The sequence below is a fragment of the Salvia miltiorrhiza genome, chromosome 7 (assembly GCF_028751815.1).
Source record: "Salvia miltiorrhiza cultivar Shanhuang (shh) chromosome 7, IMPLAD_Smil_shh, whole genome shotgun sequence".
Classification (NCBI taxonomy): domain Eukaryota; kingdom Viridiplantae; phylum Streptophyta; class Magnoliopsida; order Lamiales; family Lamiaceae; genus Salvia; species Salvia miltiorrhiza.
The window spans coordinates 13040459-13059364 of NC_080393.1; the positions used below are offsets into that span (position 1 = coordinate 13040459).

The following is an 18906-nucleotide window of genomic DNA, read 5'->3' on the forward strand; positions in this document are numbered from 1 at the left end:
CAAATGCTTTTCCATAGATTTACTATATATTGGAAAGACTCCAAAACAAATCAAACATAGCCCAAGTACATTCTCGAGTCAATGATGTTCCCAAAGGGATCGGACGAAAATTAAATATTTAACGATGCAAGTACTCCCTGCATTCCGCTATTCAAGTCCTATTTTTCTTTTTGGGTTGTTTCCACCGATAATGTTCCGTTTCCTAAAAAGGAAATAATAAGGGGATGCTTAACATTAATTAAAACACTAATTAAATGCCTAATACAAAAGATCAAAAATACATCTAACCCTAGAATTCAAGGAGACTCTCGGCTCTCTCTCTCTCTCTCTGCGCCTCCGCCCTCACCTTCTCTCCGGTGGATGCCGGATCTGTCACCTCTCTCCATCGGTGACCGCAATGCCTCGCCACTCGTTTTCCGACGACCAGGGCTCTGCCCTCTCTTGGCTTCCATCTGCAAAGAGACTCTCGGCTCTCTCTCTCTCTCTCTGCGCCTCCACCCTCACCTTATCCTCCGTCGCCTTCTCTCTGCTAGATGTCGGATCTGTCACTTCTCTCCCTCCACCGCCCGTATTCGTCTCTCTCTCTCTTCCTTCTGCTAAACTCCGGCGCTCAGTGAAGCCACGGCCGCCTCTCCTTCCACTCACAAATCCAGCACAGAGCCACCGCCATCGTCACCATCAGCAGCTCCCTCTCCTCACTCCTCGGTCGAGCGACAGCAGTTCTCGTCGCCGCCCTCGATCGCCCTTTTCCTCCCTCTGATCTCCTCCGCCTCCGCCTCTCACCTCTGATCTCCCCTGACCCTCTACAAAACCCTAACCCCTAATTTGGGTTGCAGATTTGGTTGGGGAAATCGTTTGATTTCTGAGTTCGATTTGGGTGGGTTGCAGATTTCTGAGCTCGATTTGGGTAGGGTTGCAAATTTGGGTGGTGATTTGCCAACGGTGGTTCCAAAGGTGATTTCATTTCTGCATTCTCACCTCTAATTTCTGCATTTCTACATTTGTAGGAGGGGAGTGGCACTACTATTCCAAATGCAGATAGAAATGGCGAAGAGCAAAAGGCGAAGGAGCAACAACCCAATTTCTGCAATTTCGCCCAAATTTCTGCAAATCGCCCAATTTCTGAAAATTTATGTTCATTTAAGAATTTTAGTTTTTCATAATTTCAATTTTTCATTTTCAGAATTTTAATTATTTAGGAATTTTTCATTTTCATTAGAATCATCAAACATTAACAATCCCTTAATCACAAACTTAAATATGTGGACCACTAGGTGGGGTGTGTGTGGTTTGTATTATTTATAATGTAATTTCATCAAAAAAAAAAATATGTGGACCACACTCTTTATTCTACTTACTTCATTCTCCTTAATCTCCGTGTCGAAAAGAAACGAGACATGAATAGCGGGACGGAGGGAGTACTAATTATAATGGATTTTCTGATAATGTGGCATTAAAATGCTTAGATATTGCAAACATTGACCCAAAGCTTTTGGGGGCATTTGTGAGACTTACACTCGATTGATTGGAAAGGAATATTTTAGCAATTGAATTACAATTCATTATCGGAGCATAAGTAAAATGAGATATTAATAACTATATAAATTGAATTCATGAATTGGTTAGATTAATAATTTTTATAGAAAAACAACTACAACTTAGTGATAAGATATTTTCCTTTAACTATTAGGTTAGAGGTTCGATCACCATTGGAAAATATTGAGAACTATTATTATCATCTTAAAAAAAAATAACAGTTGTTGTAGGTCTTATAACACATAGGTTAGCTTGTACTAATATTTATATGATTTTTAGGGTGCGTTCACTTTGATGGATGAGGAAAATGAGGGATAACAAAAATTAAGCCTTAAAATATCTCCTTTTTTATCCCACATTTTACACAAAAGATAAGTTCACCAGTTTTTCATCTTTATTTTCACTTTAAGGAGGGATAATATTATCACACCAAAATGGAGGGATAATACTATCTCTCCTTGAAGTGAAAATAAGGAAGGAAAAATGGTAAACTCCTCTTTTGTGTAAAATGTGGAATAAGAAATAAGACATTTAAAGGCATAAATTTTTGTTATCCCTCCATTTAGAGGGATTATTTTGCTATTATATATATATATATAGATTGGGCATAGACATGTATTTTATTTATTTATAACATTTAGTTGAAGAATATCTTTTCTAAAAAATGAATTGACATTTGAATTGATTGTTTTTCGTGGATTAATTTATTGATATACTTTATTTAAGTTTTAGTCACACTTGGAACAATCTCAATTAAGTGGGTATAAGGATTCCTATTATGGATGCCATCATTTTATTAACTTAAAATTTTCGGGTGAAAAAAATGTGGATTGTTAGGCATGATGAGTTCTTGTTGGTCATTGAGTTTATATATATAAGAAAAGTTGGTATAAGGTTGGGAGGGATTTCAGACGTTTGAAAACAGACGAATGGACCCTCGAAATGCTAATGTATTTTAATTTGGCTGGATTCTGATAATCAAATGGATATGTAGGATTTATAATTAAATGGATATGTTGGATTTATCTAATAGTTTTATACAATTATTTAATAGTACAGACTTTATATAATAGTTTTATACGATTATTTAATAGTATAGAATTTATCTATAAATTTATATGATTATTTAATAGTTTTTAAATGTAAAAATTGATTAGAAATGTATAAATAAATAAGAATGAATGAGAATTGAGGAAAATTAGAATGAAGTGATTATACAATGCCACATAAGATATGATTTATTTTGCTATAATGTAAAAATTGATTAGAAATATATAAATAAATAAGAATGAATGAGAATTGAGGAAAATTAGAATGAAGTGATTATACGATGCCACGTAGGATAAGATTTATTTTTCTATAATATATATAATATAGATTCTAGAATGATATTTTAAATATTAATCAAAGATATTACAGTCATAAAAAATTATAATTTTTAGGTGAATCAAATATTTTACTAATCAGCTTTAAATGAATCGGTTTTTATATGAACTGGAATTACTTTGTTAATACAAACACGTCACCACAAACAAAATTCATCTTCACAAAATTTTCTGTACACCAGGGTGTACGGTATATTCGGATCGTACCCGATTTGAATCCTGACCCATATCTAATTCAACTGGACTATCATACCCAAATGTTAAGTATTAGTGTCATTTACATGTAGTATTAGTGTCATTTCAATATAGTGTTAATGTCATTTTCTACGTAGTGTTAATGTCATTTCAATAAAGTATTAGTATCATAAAAAAACCCCTGAATTATACCCACTTTATAAAAAATACCCTGAAACTTTTGAAATATTTTCTAAACCCTCAAACTATCATGTTTTTATCAAATATATCCTGCATCTATTTTTCAGTTACCAGAAACGTGATGTGGCTCGCCGGATGCCACAATGTAGTTTATATTCTATTTTTTTTAAATGACATGGAAAAAACGACTTCGTTTCGTACCATATTTCCATCGTGTTTATCCTTAATTCTAGGTTATTAGCGTGAATTTCAAACATGATAGGAGTGAATTTTTTATAATGGTATGGTACGAAACGACGTCGTTTTTGCCATTACATTTAAAAAAAATAGAATATAAATTACATTGTGGCATCAGGCGAGCCACATCACGTTTTCGGTGACCGAAAAATAAATACGGGATATATTTGATAAAAACTTGATAGTTTGAGTGTTTAGAGAATGTTTCAAAAATTTCAGGATATTTTTGATAAAGCGGTTATACTTTAGGAGTTTTCATGATATTTACCATTTTTTTATTATATGGTAGAACTTCCTTAAATTAATACTAATAATTTCTTCGATCTCAATGTAAATTAATAATTTTAATGAATTAATAAAATAATAATTTTTCAAAAGATCTTTGTGTAAACCTATGGTCCCATCAATGTCTTACATTAATAATCGAGAGAAATCTTATTATAGTCATCTTTCATAAAAATATATAGTCCCAGTTTATAATAGATAAGTTATATAGCTATTTTAGGTTTAAAAAACTATAACACCTTTTGACTTTTTTGTACTCGATGGTGTACACGATGGCACCACCGTGTACACCATCAAGCACTTGAAGTACACTATGGCACCACCGTGACTTATTATAGCCATTTTTCATAAAAGCATAAGTTTTATTACTATTTGCTTTTTATTGAAATTTATATAAAAATGAATTTAATCTCTAATTTTTCTCATTAGACTCAAAAGTTCCGGTTCGACATTCTCGAACGGCAAAAAACGACACTCAAAGGCTCCAATTAATGTGGTGTTCTCCAAATGCACCAAAAAAAATTAAGGGCCTGTTTGATATGGGTTTATAGGTAGGATAAATTAAATTAATACAGGTTAGTGTGATGTTTGATATCATGTTCTATTAATGTGGTCAACTCCTACTTAATCCTACTTCTACATGCTATTTTGTGGGAATAACCCATACTAATAATCCGGCCTCCCCCCCTCGGATAACTTTAATACTGCGAAGTTGGATAAAAATTATGCTACCCTTTCTCACGCATATCGATGCAAATGCCCAAGTAATGGTGGACATATATGATATTTTTAAAATTATATGAGGATAGTTTTGGTATTAGATAATATAATCCAATATAATCCTATGGATATCAAACACAATATAGGTTGCTGAAATAGAAATTTTATTAGAAATAAAAAAAGAAAGACAAGATTCAAAACAAAAGCAGTCTCAAACACCCGCGAGAAACCACGGGTAAACGAAAACAAACACCCAAACTATGAGAAAATATTTAGAGATTCATCCTCATCCAAAGAGTCGTCGTCATCCAACATATCTCCCCATCTTTTAGAAACCACCGCCGACATAGCTCGAGCAGCGTCGGAAGAAGGTTGAATCACAAAATTTTGTAGAAGCGCACCTCCATCCTGAGCATGTTGGACTTTATTCAAGAACTCCACTGGCACAATATGTGCTCCTGCGCCCTGCAAAACGGCACCATCCGCACGACTCTTACTCATATCCATACCATTCTTGATTATACGCCGGACCCGGTGCTTTATAGAGGAATCGGAAACCCTCCCCTTCTTGGTAGAACCCTTTGGACGCCCACGGCCGCGAGGAATGGAAGAATCCTCCATCATCGCCTTTCCTGGCATCACCACCAAAGCTAGATCCGATTGCGGGACCTGAAGCATAGTCTCCGCAGAGGAAGACGACCCAAGTTGGGCCTCAGGGATTGTCTTCTTTCCTGGCGTCACAGTCAAAGCCATGTCTGTATTGCTACAATGCAGAGTGACAATATCAACCTGTGTATCTGACACTATAGTATTTTCCACCGGATGTCGGGTAGTGTCATTCATCACCGGAACAATCTCCATACCAACAGACTTGTCCGCCCTGTTATCACCAACCGAGTGTTCAGAGACAACATCATTATCCAACTGAACCTCAGCATCCAACGACTCCAGAGCAGCAAAGGGGTTGTGAAGGTCCACCTCCACCTGCGCAGCATCCGATCCAAGATTTAGGGAACCAACGACTTCCTTCCTTGTTGAATCCGGGAAGGTGTCCATCTCGTCATCCCCAAGAGCAGAGTCACGATTCGAAGGGGTCAGGATTCCACCCTTCTCATAAACAACCATCTCAAGAGAAGCCTCAGAGCAGGCCTGTTTACGATCCACTTGTTTCCAGTTGGAGCGATGTTGCTGAACAGGGGCTGGGTCGGTACCTTTGCCAGCTGACTGACCCTCAATATCATTCCTCCCCTCTTTAGATCTCCTGCAAGAGGTAGTAGCATGACCAACAACACAGCAAGAGTGACAATAATATGGGAGGTCTTCATATCCGAATTCGAGAACAAAAACCCGATCCCCACATTTGACATCCAAAAAATCAGGCACAGCCTTGGAGACATCCATCTCAACCAAAATACGCGCAAAATGACCCACAGAAGCCTGAGCAGATAAACCATCAATAACAATTGGTGCCCCTACGTGTCTAGCAATACCAGAAAGCACCTCCGGATGCCAATACTCGTGTGGTAAATTAAAAACACGAATCCAAACTTGTGCTTTAGTGGATGAATCCTTGTATGGATCAAAATTTGGGACCCATGTCCGCAAATGCAAGATGCCCGGACATAATTTCCATGTATTTTTAGCGAAAGCCAGTGCCATATCTTGCGCAGAGGAGAATTTGAGGGTGAAGTAACCTTTACCCAGAGGAATAATTTCCCAGGATAAATCCGGCTTCCATAACTGTTGTAACTCGACATGCAAATCAGCAGCAAAACGAGGACGATCCCCCTTGCGAAGGATAATCCGACCATGCAGGGCATGAGAGAATGATCGCACTTGTCGTTGATGGAACCCTTCCGAAATGATAAGACAGGGTTTATCGTTCACTAAAGAAGGCTGAAGAACCGTGAATTCATAGGCAGGAACATCAGCTTGCCGACTTGCCTTCGTCTGTTTGAGAGTATCCGCAAAAGATCGACTGGATTGCTGTGCTTTAGATTGACCATTCCCGACGAACTGTTCCAGTGGTGGCAAAGCCGAGGTCGGCCCCCCAAGCCGAAGATCAGACCCCTTCGGAGCAGACGGGGCGGCCATCGCAGGGTTTGGATTTTGGAGAAAATTGTTAGAGACGACCGGCAGATTGAGCGCCCCTCTGTCGCCCTGTGAACTGAGTCCACCGGAAACCAAAGACAGCGGCGGGAACCAACCAACGCTCGAGGAGCCATTGCCGCCGTTTGACGCCATCGGACGGACGGATCAGCAGCTGGAACCAGAAGCGCTCCACGCGATCCGCCGCTTCTTGAGTAGCAAGCACAAGCGGGCGGCCGCCGCCGGCTTCACCTGCTGGAGCTCCGGCAGCCGCGACCTCTGCCGCCCCTGAAACCCCCTGCCGCCACTCCTGCTGCCTCAGCAGCTCGCTGGTGGTGCCGCGGACCGATGCAGAGCAGTGGTTGCAGCTGCGACTTAGGACGGACTGGATCGTGAGGTGCAGAACAGCAGCGAGCACGGCGGTCGGAGATGAGCAGCGGCGACCGGGCTGCAGATCCCCTTTGCCGGTCAACGGGCTGAAATTCCAGACGGAACGTGCTGGACTGCTGCTTCTCGGAGGAAGGATTCCGGTGTCGGGGTGTCTAGGCGCAGATCGCAGCAGCGTCACCGGTGAAAAATGGAGCTGCTGGAAGTTATGCTCCGGGTACTATTCATCAACAGTTGCATACTGTTCATCTACAGTTGCCTACTGTAGATCTACAGTTGGAGAGAGCAACTTTTTCGTTCCGAGAGCCTCCTCCTTTGAAATAAATCAACCACCATCATCAAACACAATATAGGATTAAGTAGCCATGATATCAAACACCCATGAAATAATATAAATCCACACTAATCCACACTAATTTTTCAAGATAATTTTAATCCTAATCAATCCTAAACTGCAAATCAAACGGCCCCTAAGGGTTTTCAATTAACAATATTGTTGCTTGATTCCTTCGCGTAAGCAAATTACGCTCGTACCTAATCATATGTTCAACATGCTGCTGTTTAGGGCTTTAAATTTTTGAAAGCTCAACTTTTTTTTTTTTTTCATTTACTTATACTATAAATTATTTTTTCTTAATAAAAATTAGAATTAGAAAACATATATTCATCTTATGAGGATTATTTTCGTCATTTAGATTATATCATTAATTTTAATTTCTTAGTGTCAATCTCTTTTCTTTTCATTGAAAACCCTTTTGAATAATTTATCAAAAAAATTTATGTTAATATATTATTATTATGTTGTCAATATAAGAAAAAATATATAATAATTTATTTTTGAATTTGTACTTAGGGCCTTGTAAAATACAACATCGGTATTGAATTTTATAGTACTATATCATTCATGAGCTAGATTCAAGTTCATAGTATTAGTATTCATGATTTTATTTTTATTTTTGTGTGAAATTCTCACCCAATTTTTTATGTAATTATTCGTTCAGGACTTTAATAGATTTTTAAAATCCATATATTTTTAAAATCTACAGATTTCACACAGATTCTTCATGTATTTTGAAATTATAAATAGATTTTGAATGGATTTTGTAGGGATTTTAACAAGAATTTGATGTGATTTTTACGGATTTGAAATCTACCATTCCAGTGCTCGTTGGAATTAATTGAGCGCTGGGACAGAACCTAGCGATCACTGGGTTCCAGCGGCCGCTGGCCTCGTGCGATATAAATACAATTCAGCAGCCACACAGAGCCCTAATTGTTTTATTTCCTCCATCACACCGCAACAACCAGTTCTTCCCCAAAATCCAATCCAATTTCTTCCAATCTTCTCGTCCCAGCGACCGCTGCCTCCCCATCGCCTCTACCGCCGCCGCTCTCCTCCAACGACCGCTGGCTTCTTCGAGCCACGACCGCTGGAACCCAGCCGACGTTGAAATATGAAGATTTCCGAAATCTCGTGGTCTGAGGTCGGATTTGTTCATGTGTATTTTTTAAATGAAATAAATGAAAATCAGTCCAATTTTAAAATCCATAGATTTTTAAATACATCTAGATTTTCATAGATTTTTAAAAGTCTGAAACGAATACATCTGGATTTTTATAGAATTTTAAAAGTTTTGACCGAATACCTCTAGATTTTCATAGATTTTTAAAAGTCTTGAAGGAATACATCCAAATTTTAAAAGTCTGCAGAAATCTATTAAAATCCTGAACGAATACACCCCTAAAGTTGGTTGAATTCCTATGTCATGAAATTTACGCTTGTAGAATACAAAACGCCTCTTTTAATTAATAAATTATTAATTTATCGATTAATCAATATAGTATATGTTTTGAATTGAACTATGTTGATCCTAATGATCTTTTTGATTCGATCTATTGCAACTAATTAATCGATTTTCGGATTTGAAATTTAACTTAGGTATGTATGATTAGGGATGTCAATCCAGCCCGAAACCCGTGGGCCGACCCGAATAACCCGACAAAAGTAGAGGGTTAGGGCTGGAAAATTGCAACCCGATAACAAATCGGGCTTATCGGGCTAGCCCGTTCGGGCTGGCGGGTTGAAGCGGGCCAGCCCGTCGGGTTGTCGGGCCAGCCCGTCGGGCTATTGAATTTTTTAAAAAAAATGGGAATTTAAAATTACATTTTAGGGTTATGCACATATGTATGCTGATATGCTTATCTGCCGCCTCCATTCTTCATCTTTCCTACTCAATTCAAATCCGCCTCGCCTCCGTACATCAGCCGCGCCGTCCGGCGTCCGCCACCACCACCACCAGACAGCGTGTCTCCGCCTCCGGCCTCCCTTCACAACGCGGCTCCCTTACGCCACTGCCGACCGGTCTACCACCGACCCGGCACCATCGCGCCTCCACTCTGCTCCCTCTCCCACCGCCGGTCCGCCGCGCCTCTTCTCACCTGAGTTGAGCCGCTACCACCGCCGTCTGCAGCTGCTTCTAGTCCGCTGGTGAGTAATTTTTTAAGCATTTGTAGTTTCATTTATTTTTCCAATTTTTCTGCAATTTCGTTCTTCTGATTCCCAGTTTCTAGATTTTTGATTATGTGATTATGTTATATTCTGATATTCCTGGGTGTTACAAGCGTTCTTGCCATTTGCCAATGTAAAAAATTTGAGTTTTAGCATCAAAACATTCATCACGTGTTGCACTGCAATAATAGCAATTAAAACATATTGAAATATAGAAATATAGGAAGTAGATGGATTTTTATTTGTTTTATTTTATAGAAAGAAAAAGCACCTAATTGCAACTATAATGGGGTGTTAAACATAAAAACACAAATTAAATGGGATTATCATATGTTTGTTCCGATAGTAAACATAAATGCAGATAAAATAATATAATTGCAAATTTGCAACTAAGAGGAACATTGGTTGCTTTCTTCTCGTAGGATTGTGTAAGCCGAAGTGTATTATAGTTGATTCTTATAAAAGAATTTAATCTTATGCCCAAGTGTAGGTGTTAAAGATGGAGGACTCATCTCCAAGTGTTGATATGGAGAGTGGTGAAGAAGATGTCAAAATTGTTATTAACGTTGAAGAAGATTGTTACTCAAACATTTAGACTTTATATATTTAATATTTATGTATATTTTATACATTATACATTAGATCATTAGGAATAATGTAATACAAATAATAATTTTATTTTTACACCTTTAAAACCTCCAACCCGATGGGCTAGCCCGAAACCCGAACGTTTAGGGTTAGGGTTGGAGATTTACAACCCGAAAAAACCTCCAACCCGATTAGCCCGCACCCGATTAACCCGGAACCCGATAGGGCTAGCCCGAAAACCCGATGGGCTGGCCCGATTGACATCCCTATGTATGATGGTACATTAATTAATAGCATGATAGTTGTTTGCATCTATGTGGAGTAAATGATATGGTAGCTGGATCCCACCCCCCACCCCCAGGAATGTAGGCCATGCCATCTTTCATCTATCCAATATTAATATATACACATTTTTATTTCCAAGAGCTCCACGCGTTGCATTTCAGCTTTTGTATGCTCTACCTAGTAATAGTATCCCCTACCCCCTAACCCCCACCCTACCCCCCACCCCCACCCCCCACCCCCACCTCTTTTATATATATATATATAAGCGCATGGGGTACACAATTGTTTCTTTTTTGTCCTCCTTTTCATTTGCTTCTGGCCTAAATTCTTTTGGGTTCTTCTGCTTCAAGCTGTAGAAAAATCTACTCTGCATTTGGACCAAATTCTACGGAACCCCTCCCCTTATTTTTTCCATTTTCTGAAATCGACGGAAGGGATATTGATATATACGAGAGTAGAAAAGAGAGGATACGCTTTTTGCTGAAATTCCCTGGTAACAGGGCCTCAATATACATAGTAATATATTATCAGGGGACGAGAATGGGAGGAGAATTAACGTACCTCACAGTGGCGGAACAGGAAGAGTTTGATGAAGGGAAAATGGCGGCGGCGCAGCAGTGGAAGTATACGCCGCCGTCGGTGGTCTCGCCGCCGCCGCCGCCTAAGAAAGTTGTGGTGGTGGGATATGCTCTTACATCCAAGAAAGTTAAGAGCTTCTTGCAGCCCAAGTTTGAGCGCTTAGCAAGGTAACCAATTTCTTCGCTCTTCGGATAATTATCTTTTCAAGCTTTGGAGAAGATCAAAATGATGCATGTTGGGTGTTTTGTTAACGTAGTTTTAATTGATTTTATGTTTCTTTCATTCTCGAAGACTCGCTATGTTTGTTCACTATTCACTTCTTTAAATTGAGGTGAGAGTTTGAGTTCATCGTCGCTATTGAGTTTGATTTGGCCAATTGTTAAAGTTGGAATTGTGAGCTGTCATAATCTCCAGTTATTTATTTCACGGTTTCTTGGAATGGGCTTGGACCATAAGATTTCTTTAAAGCTGAATGGCCTTGCCTTTTTTTGTGGGGGGGGGGGGGGTTGTCTCCCCCCAGCCCCTCCTCTTGTGGTACAGCTGTTAGATGAAGGTTTTTGAACTGTCAAAGATCACAATTTGGTATCTAAATCTTTATACAGTCATGTGGCATTTATCCTGTCAGACAATGGTGAACTTTATGATATAATTTTATCCTGACAATTTTCAATTACTAATTGCTATTTAGGAACAAGGGAATCCTATTTGTGGCTATTGATCAAAGCAAACCCCTCTCGGATCAAGGCCCTTTTGACATTGTGTTGCATAAGGTGACTTCCCTGCTCCTTTCTTTCTCCACTCCCCGACTGAATCCCCTTTTATATTATTAAAAATTTAAAAAACATATGACTATGTGCATCTAATGCATTTTTCTCTTGTCATTTCCTGCAGTTATCTGGAAAAGAATGGCGGCGAGTGCTAGAGGTTGGTTTCATCTTTCAGGGTGAACTTTGTTAATACTGATAAAAAATTTATTGTTGATAAGAAAAGTTTGATTATTTAGGGAGTGGAGTGATACGCATTGATTATATGGTGGCATGTGCATCCTGTTGAACTTATTTCCATCTAACATAATTTGTGGAGACATTGCTCTCTTCTCCTTAAGAATTTTGTGCACATGTATAGGTTTAATCCTCGTGATTCCTGTAAAGACTAAAGATGATTTTCCCCTTCCATGGACTGTTAAGTTAATTGTTGGGTTTATTCCATGTGCGCTCTGGATTTATGGGTTTTCAGCTAATTTCTCCTTTTTAGAGGATTGGCACCCATTTTCAGATTTTTGGAAAGAGGGCTAACATTTTTCATGTTTTAAAATTTGAATATTTGTTTGTTGTGCCTTTGATTTCATGTACCTGGATTATAAGTTCATTTGTCTTTACGAAGATTAAAGAGGTAAAACAGACTTTATTTCTTTGTTATTTACATTTTTTTATCTCCTTTGTAGACATGTCAATATTTCACGTGTAGTTGTGTTATATATTGAAACGGCTGTTTGTAGACTCTCATATAAGAGACTAAATTGATGAATGGAAGGCAAAGCATACAAACAGTGTATATTAAAAGCTGAAAATTATTCCAATTCTTCAAATAGAATATATTTTGCCAAATACATCTTATTGAGATGAATTTTCTTGTTGGTTGTGTTACATTCTTACAGACAAGACAGATACATTACGGAAGGGTTCTAGTTTCATTTTGGCTGAAAACTGCCTTGTTCATGACACATATCCAAAGTTTTTAGGAGATAGTGAACCTTAATACATCTTCTTATGGAAGGCAAAGCATACAAACAGTGGATATTAAAAGCTGAAAATTATTCCAATTCTTCAAATAGAATATATTTTGCCAAATACATCTTATTGAGATGAATTTTCTTGTTGGTTGTGTTACATTCTTACGGTTAAGACAGATACATTACGGAAGGGTTCTAGATTCATTTTAGCTGAAAACTGCCTTGCTCATGACACACATTCAAAGTATTTAGGAGATAGTGAACCTTAAAACTGTAGAGCTGACCTCGCAAAATGCTTCATGACAATGAGAGAACCTGTCTGTTGACATTGCCTAGCTTCCACAACCAAATAACACGTAGTTTGGGTGAAGAACATATTCTCGAATTTGCTAATGTACAGATTAACATAACTTAACATTGCCCATACACTATCTGCATTCATCCAGAACTCCTGATGCTTTATTCTAAGAATCACATTTGTATTTTTGTACATGATCGTGATATGAATAATCAGATTGGGTATACAACGACGACAACAGGATCTATTGTCATTTTTTCCCTCCCTTATCTGGAATTTTAAAGGTTCTATTGTACATTATTGTCTCTTTGCTTCTGCTTTCATGGGGTTGTATTTGTGAAATGAAATTGAAGTGTGAAATGCTTTTCCATATTCTTTGCATGGGCATGTATGTACGATTTTTAAGATTGTTTATCATTCCTTGTTTGCCACTTCTGCAGGATTATTGGAATGCACATCCTGAGGTCACAGTTCTTGACCCTCCTCAAGCCATACAGCAAGTGCATAATCGTCAATCCATGCTTCAAGACGTTGCTGACCTAAACCTATCTGACCGTCATGGTACTTTTGGTGGATACCCTTCACAATAGCTTTATTTTTTAAAGCTTTTCCTCTCCTTGATTAAAGGGAAGGGATAGCCTCATTAAAAGTCTGCCTACTGTTATTTGTTAGCTGTTGATCCTTATAGATTTATAATTATGTTGTAAAATGTCAACTAAATATTGACTTACATTTTGGAATACTGATGACGTCACTTATATAATGAACAGGAAAAGTTGGTGTTCCTAAACAGTTGGTTATAAAGAAAGATCCAGTCATCTATTCCTGGCGCAGTGAGCAAGGCAGGTCTGAGGCTACCCATTGGTATGTCTTGCGTTATGTTTCACTTTCTTTTCTCGGTTGTAGTAGTTTCTTTGATTCTTTCTCTTTTTTCTTTCCTTTTCTAATTAATGGAACGATCTCCGTGATCTACTCGGTATTAAATCTTGCACTAAATTTCTGTGCTTCAGTAGCAAAACCTTTGGTTGCAAAGTCACATGAACTATCTCTTGCCTATGATGAGTTCTCCCTCCAGAAGCTGGAACCACCACTTGTTTTACAGGAATTCATTAATCATGGTATGGAGACATTCATCGTGTTCTTTTATTACTTTGTCCAGTGGTTCTCCTTAAGAGGATGCAAAACAAAGATATTTTAATGAGATCTTTTTTCTTGCTTCGTATTGTAGGAGGCGTGCTTTTCAAGGTTTATATTGTTGGTGAAGCAATAAAAGTGGTCAGGCGTTTTTCTTTACCCGATGTTAGCAAATATGAACTGTCAAAGAATGCTGGTGTTTATCACTTCCCAAGAGTTTCTTGTGCTGCTGCATCTGCTGATGAAGCGGACTTGGACCCTCGTGTTGGTGGTGAGCTTATTCTATTTGAGCATAATTTTACTTAATTTTTTTTTTGGAAGTTGTTCTCCTATACAGTATGGTTTTTTGTCTCTCACCGACCTCAATGAACTATTGATTATCGTTGGGCTTTGTTGTGGCCCAGAATCTTATTTTGGGAGCTGGGGCCAGCACTCTTGTCAGTTCTTATTTTTATTATGTCGTTTTTTCCTGCAGAGCTCCCTCCACGACCGTTACTCGAGAAATTGGCTAAAGAGCTACGACGACGGCTGGTACACATTTCATCTGCTGTAATTTTGGATATCTTTAACCCTCATCTTTTCTTAGACATTGTTTCAATCATCTTACGGTAGGGTCTTCGGCTATTCAACTTGGATATAATTAGAGAGCATGGAACTCGAGACAATTATTATGTGATAGATATCAACTATTTTCCAGGTATGCCATAGCGCATTTATCCACTCAGGAATAATATGTTTATCTTGGATGGAATGTAGCTAGAGTTAAAAAAGAAAACTGCACAGATCAATGGCTGAACTTTACTAGATTTGATATCAAGTTTTGCCTAAATGTAAGTCGTTCCGATTTTCAGGATATGGAAAAATGCCAGAATACGAGCACATATTTACGGATTTTCTTCTGAGCCTAGTCAAAAGCAAGTAGCTTTAAAGAGGTATCGCCTGCAGCAAGAGGCATATCCGAGCAGTTTGAACTTCTGGAGGTCGAAATCTTGCAGTTTATCGACCTGCTTTGGAGGGCAAGGAAAAGTAGAACATATGATATGATCAATCGTGCAAACTCATGGCCTTTCTTAGTAGGGTGTTTGGTTTTGTGATTTATGTTGATGATTAAGTGTTGGTATAGAGTGCGGAATGCACATGCTACACTTTGTCAGCTGCTAATCAGTTAGTATTAATTCTATGGCCGATGTGTTCGGTTTTGTAAATTCTTGTTAGTTAGAGTTAGACATGTATAATCTCACTCTCAATATCTTTGCCTAATTCACATTTTTTCATTTTTGGGGAAGTGAATATCTTCTTTTTTATGATTAAGTTGCAGCTTGATGAAGAATTTAAGCATTTATCATGTTTGCTAAGAATGTTGGATTTAGGGAAGAGAGAGTAGCATCATATTAGCATGTAAGGAGAAAATTCTACCCTCCAATATTTCCTATCACCAAATTCTATCACAAAATTCTCAAATAATATGGAGTGCTCAAGATGAGGAAGTAATGCATTCAAACGTGGGGCTTTCGATTTGCTTTCCAATCCCAATTATATCTAATACTCCTTATCAAAATCCTAATCTTATAATGCTCAACACACAAACACACAATTCTTTCACAAAATAACATCCGAATCATGCAAAAAGAAATGAGGAATTACAAAAGCAATAACAATATCAGAATCCCATACATCAAAAAAAGTAAATTGGCAAAATTAAAATACAACCCTATTTCCTCCAATTCATGGCATCACTCGGACTGGACAGCTGGCAGCGGCGTCGGCACAGCGGCGGCGTCGGAGACAAGAGACCATTCGGGGGGAAGAGGGGGGAGCGGAGGGTACACGGCAGGGCCATGGCGGATGTCAGAAGGCCGACTCTTGCGAGGGCGGGTCTTCATGTGATGCTTGGTTGCCTTCTTCTGTGGTCTGGAAGAGCACTCTATCAGCAGCCCGCCGCCAAGCGCTAGTCTCGGTGGTGCGGCGGAGGAGGGAGGCGGAACCACCAGCCTTGAGCCGAATATGGCTGAAACTGACATTCTGTTTGAGGAATGGGAATGGAATGGGATAGAGTTGGATGATAAGTATATGGTGCCCAACTACCCCATTTCCATATTACTATTATCCTAAATCTTCAAAAATTACCTTCGCCAGTAATTAATTTTAATGGAAATCAAATTACCATCCGCCAAATGCCTTATCCAAATTATAGATATTTGACATGAAACTATCCCAAAATATTTCCAAAAGTCTGATTCCAATCCTCGTTACTTCTACTCCACCCAAAAAATAGAAATGGATGGTTTAGAAGTTTAGAACCCAATAATATGTATATTGTCTAGGAAAGCCTAAATATCATATCTATACTGGAGTATATTAAAAAACAAGAGTATATTAAAAATCAAGATTTCAATTTGAAATCAATTTCAAATTAATTTAAAATTGAATGGCAACTTTATAGATACTACAACAAAATTAAATATTTATTTGTAAATTATATTTTTTTTTCTTTTTCTTTATCTTCTTACTTTTTTGTTTTATTTTTTTCTTGTTAAATTCGACTAATTATAAAATATTTAATATACATATCAAATTAAATATCACGATAATAACTTTAATTTGATATATTTTATATAGATATTTGATTTTAAATGTAAAAATTATATTAAATTAAAGATTAAATTTTTTAAAAAAATCTCTCATTTATGATCTTTTTTTGAATAAAATTATTTTTTTAATTCTTTTTTATTTTTATTTTTTAAGTATATTTTTACTTTTCAGAATATCAATTTTATTAGTGCGAATTCTTGTTTGTTTTTATTTTTTTTATTTTTTCAATATTAAGCTCAAATATATTCAGTTAAAATTTATTAATTTTTATTATATTTATAAATATGATAATTGATTTGGTATCAAATTTATATAAATATAGAAATATAAAAATATTTTCTCGTACATTGGATGGGGTGCAAATGCTAGTTAAACCTTAAATTGTACCTGCTTCATTAAAAATATCTTAAATTATAAGAAATATTTTTTAAAATTTCAAACTATCAAGTTTATATTATTAAAGATGGTTGTAAATAAAAAAAATAAAAAAATAAAAAAAAAACTCTTTAAAGCACAGAAAAGCAGACTAAGGGCCGAGCCTCATTAAAACCTCTTCAAGAAAAACCCGCGAGGGAAAACTCTTGAAGAGAAAAAAGAGTACTCGTCTAAAACAGAGTGAAAAAGGACACGAAAGACAAATGCCGCGAAAGCGGAAATGACCACTCAAGAACTCCGGCCTAACCATCGCCCTTAAACAGTTACGGCTTTCAACGACAGAACAGAAACAACACCACAACCAAAGCAAACCAAATGAACAAAAACCCCCGCTCCGAGCGCACCCAGAAACTGTGAAAAGGCTAAAAAAACACCCCAACTCCAAACTAAACCATGCGCAGATGGTTGTGAACCGAGATATCCAATCAGCATCATGAATCTCCAAAATCTCATGAGGTCACCACCCCTCGACCCTCGAATGATGAGCCATAATATCCGCCACCTTATTTCCCTCACGAAAAATATGAGTAACATGAAGTTGGAAATGCTGCAAAAGATCCAGAATTCGTGCCCAACCCGCCGCAAACCGCCAAGGGACCATCTTAGAACGAGCCTGTAAAAGCCCAACAACGTAGGACGAGTCCGATTCCATCCAAAGGCGAAGCCAACCTCTCTGAAAAGCAATTTGAATTGCATACATAACAGCCAAGATCTCTGCCTCAAAAGAATAACTTGTGTCTCCCTTAAAATGATAACAACCCCGAACCCAACTGTAGTGATCTCTAAATACCCCTCCTGCATCAATAAGCCCCGGAGCACCAAGAGCAAAGCCATCTGTGTTAACTTTAATCCAAGGGGTCGGTGGAGGCCACCAATGAACCGAGATAAAATCCGGGGGGGAGCAATACGACCCTTGATCCCAATAGCCCTTAGAGCCGTGTAATCTGACCAAGAATTGTTCATATGACCCAACTTTGGAAAGTTGTTCGACATTTCCTTAAAAGCAACTTTCACAGTATGCAATATACGCTGATCCTGAAACACAACATTCTCAAAGTTACAATGATTCCGTTGAGTCCAAATAGCCCAGATCACAGTACTGATCACACCGGCTTTCCAAAAGCTTACCAAGCTGGAACTCATCTTGAAATTCCAGGAAGCAACCAGAAAGCTATGAATGTCAGCACACGCAGCAGCCAGAAAACTATCAAGTTTATATATAAAAAAATATTCCGCACCCGCTTTTTGGTCCTCAAATTCATGATTTGGCTCGTCAGATGCCACCATATAATTTTTTTTTTAAATGGCATTGTTAATTTAGAGTTTAATATGATATTTATCTTATTGGAATAAACATGTACTTTAGAATTATATAAGTGGTATTTCTTCATAACTAGTATTTTCCTTTTTATCCTTACTTTTCATAAAATTTGCACGGGTCACAATATATTTATTTATTTTTAAAATTTGAAATTATGTAATAATGTCAAAATGTTACTCTCTTCGTCTCTTAAAATGTGCACATTTTGCTATTTTTGATTGTCTCACAAAGAATGGACTTTCCATTTTTGAACACAAGCATTTTCCTTTTTATCCTTACTTTTCATAAAGCGTGAATTTTCCACTCACTAATACATTTTTATTTAATATTTATTAAAACTCGTGTCATCCACACCCTCGTATATTTTTAAGAGACTGAGAAAATATTATTTATTGGCTAGATTAATTGGTAACAAAAAAA

At 37.6% G+C, this 18906-nt stretch overlaps 1 protein-coding gene and 1 pseudogene across 1 annotated transcript; one reads left to right on the forward strand and one right to left on the reverse strand.

Moving 5' to 3' along the window:
* The first annotated feature begins 10665 nt into the window (after positions 1-10665).
* LOC130992740 (inositol-tetrakisphosphate 1-kinase 3-like) lies at positions 10666-15423 on the forward strand (annotated as a pseudogene).
* Positions 15424-15871: 448 nt separating this feature from the next.
* LOC130993829 (50S ribosomal protein 6, chloroplastic) lies at positions 15872-16159 on the reverse strand. Its single transcript, XM_057918865.1, has one exon. The coding sequence runs from the start codon at positions 16157-16159 to the stop codon at positions 15872-15874; it is 288 nt and encodes a 95-aa protein (XP_057774848.1).
* Between the last annotated feature and the right edge of the window lie 2747 nt (positions 16160-18906).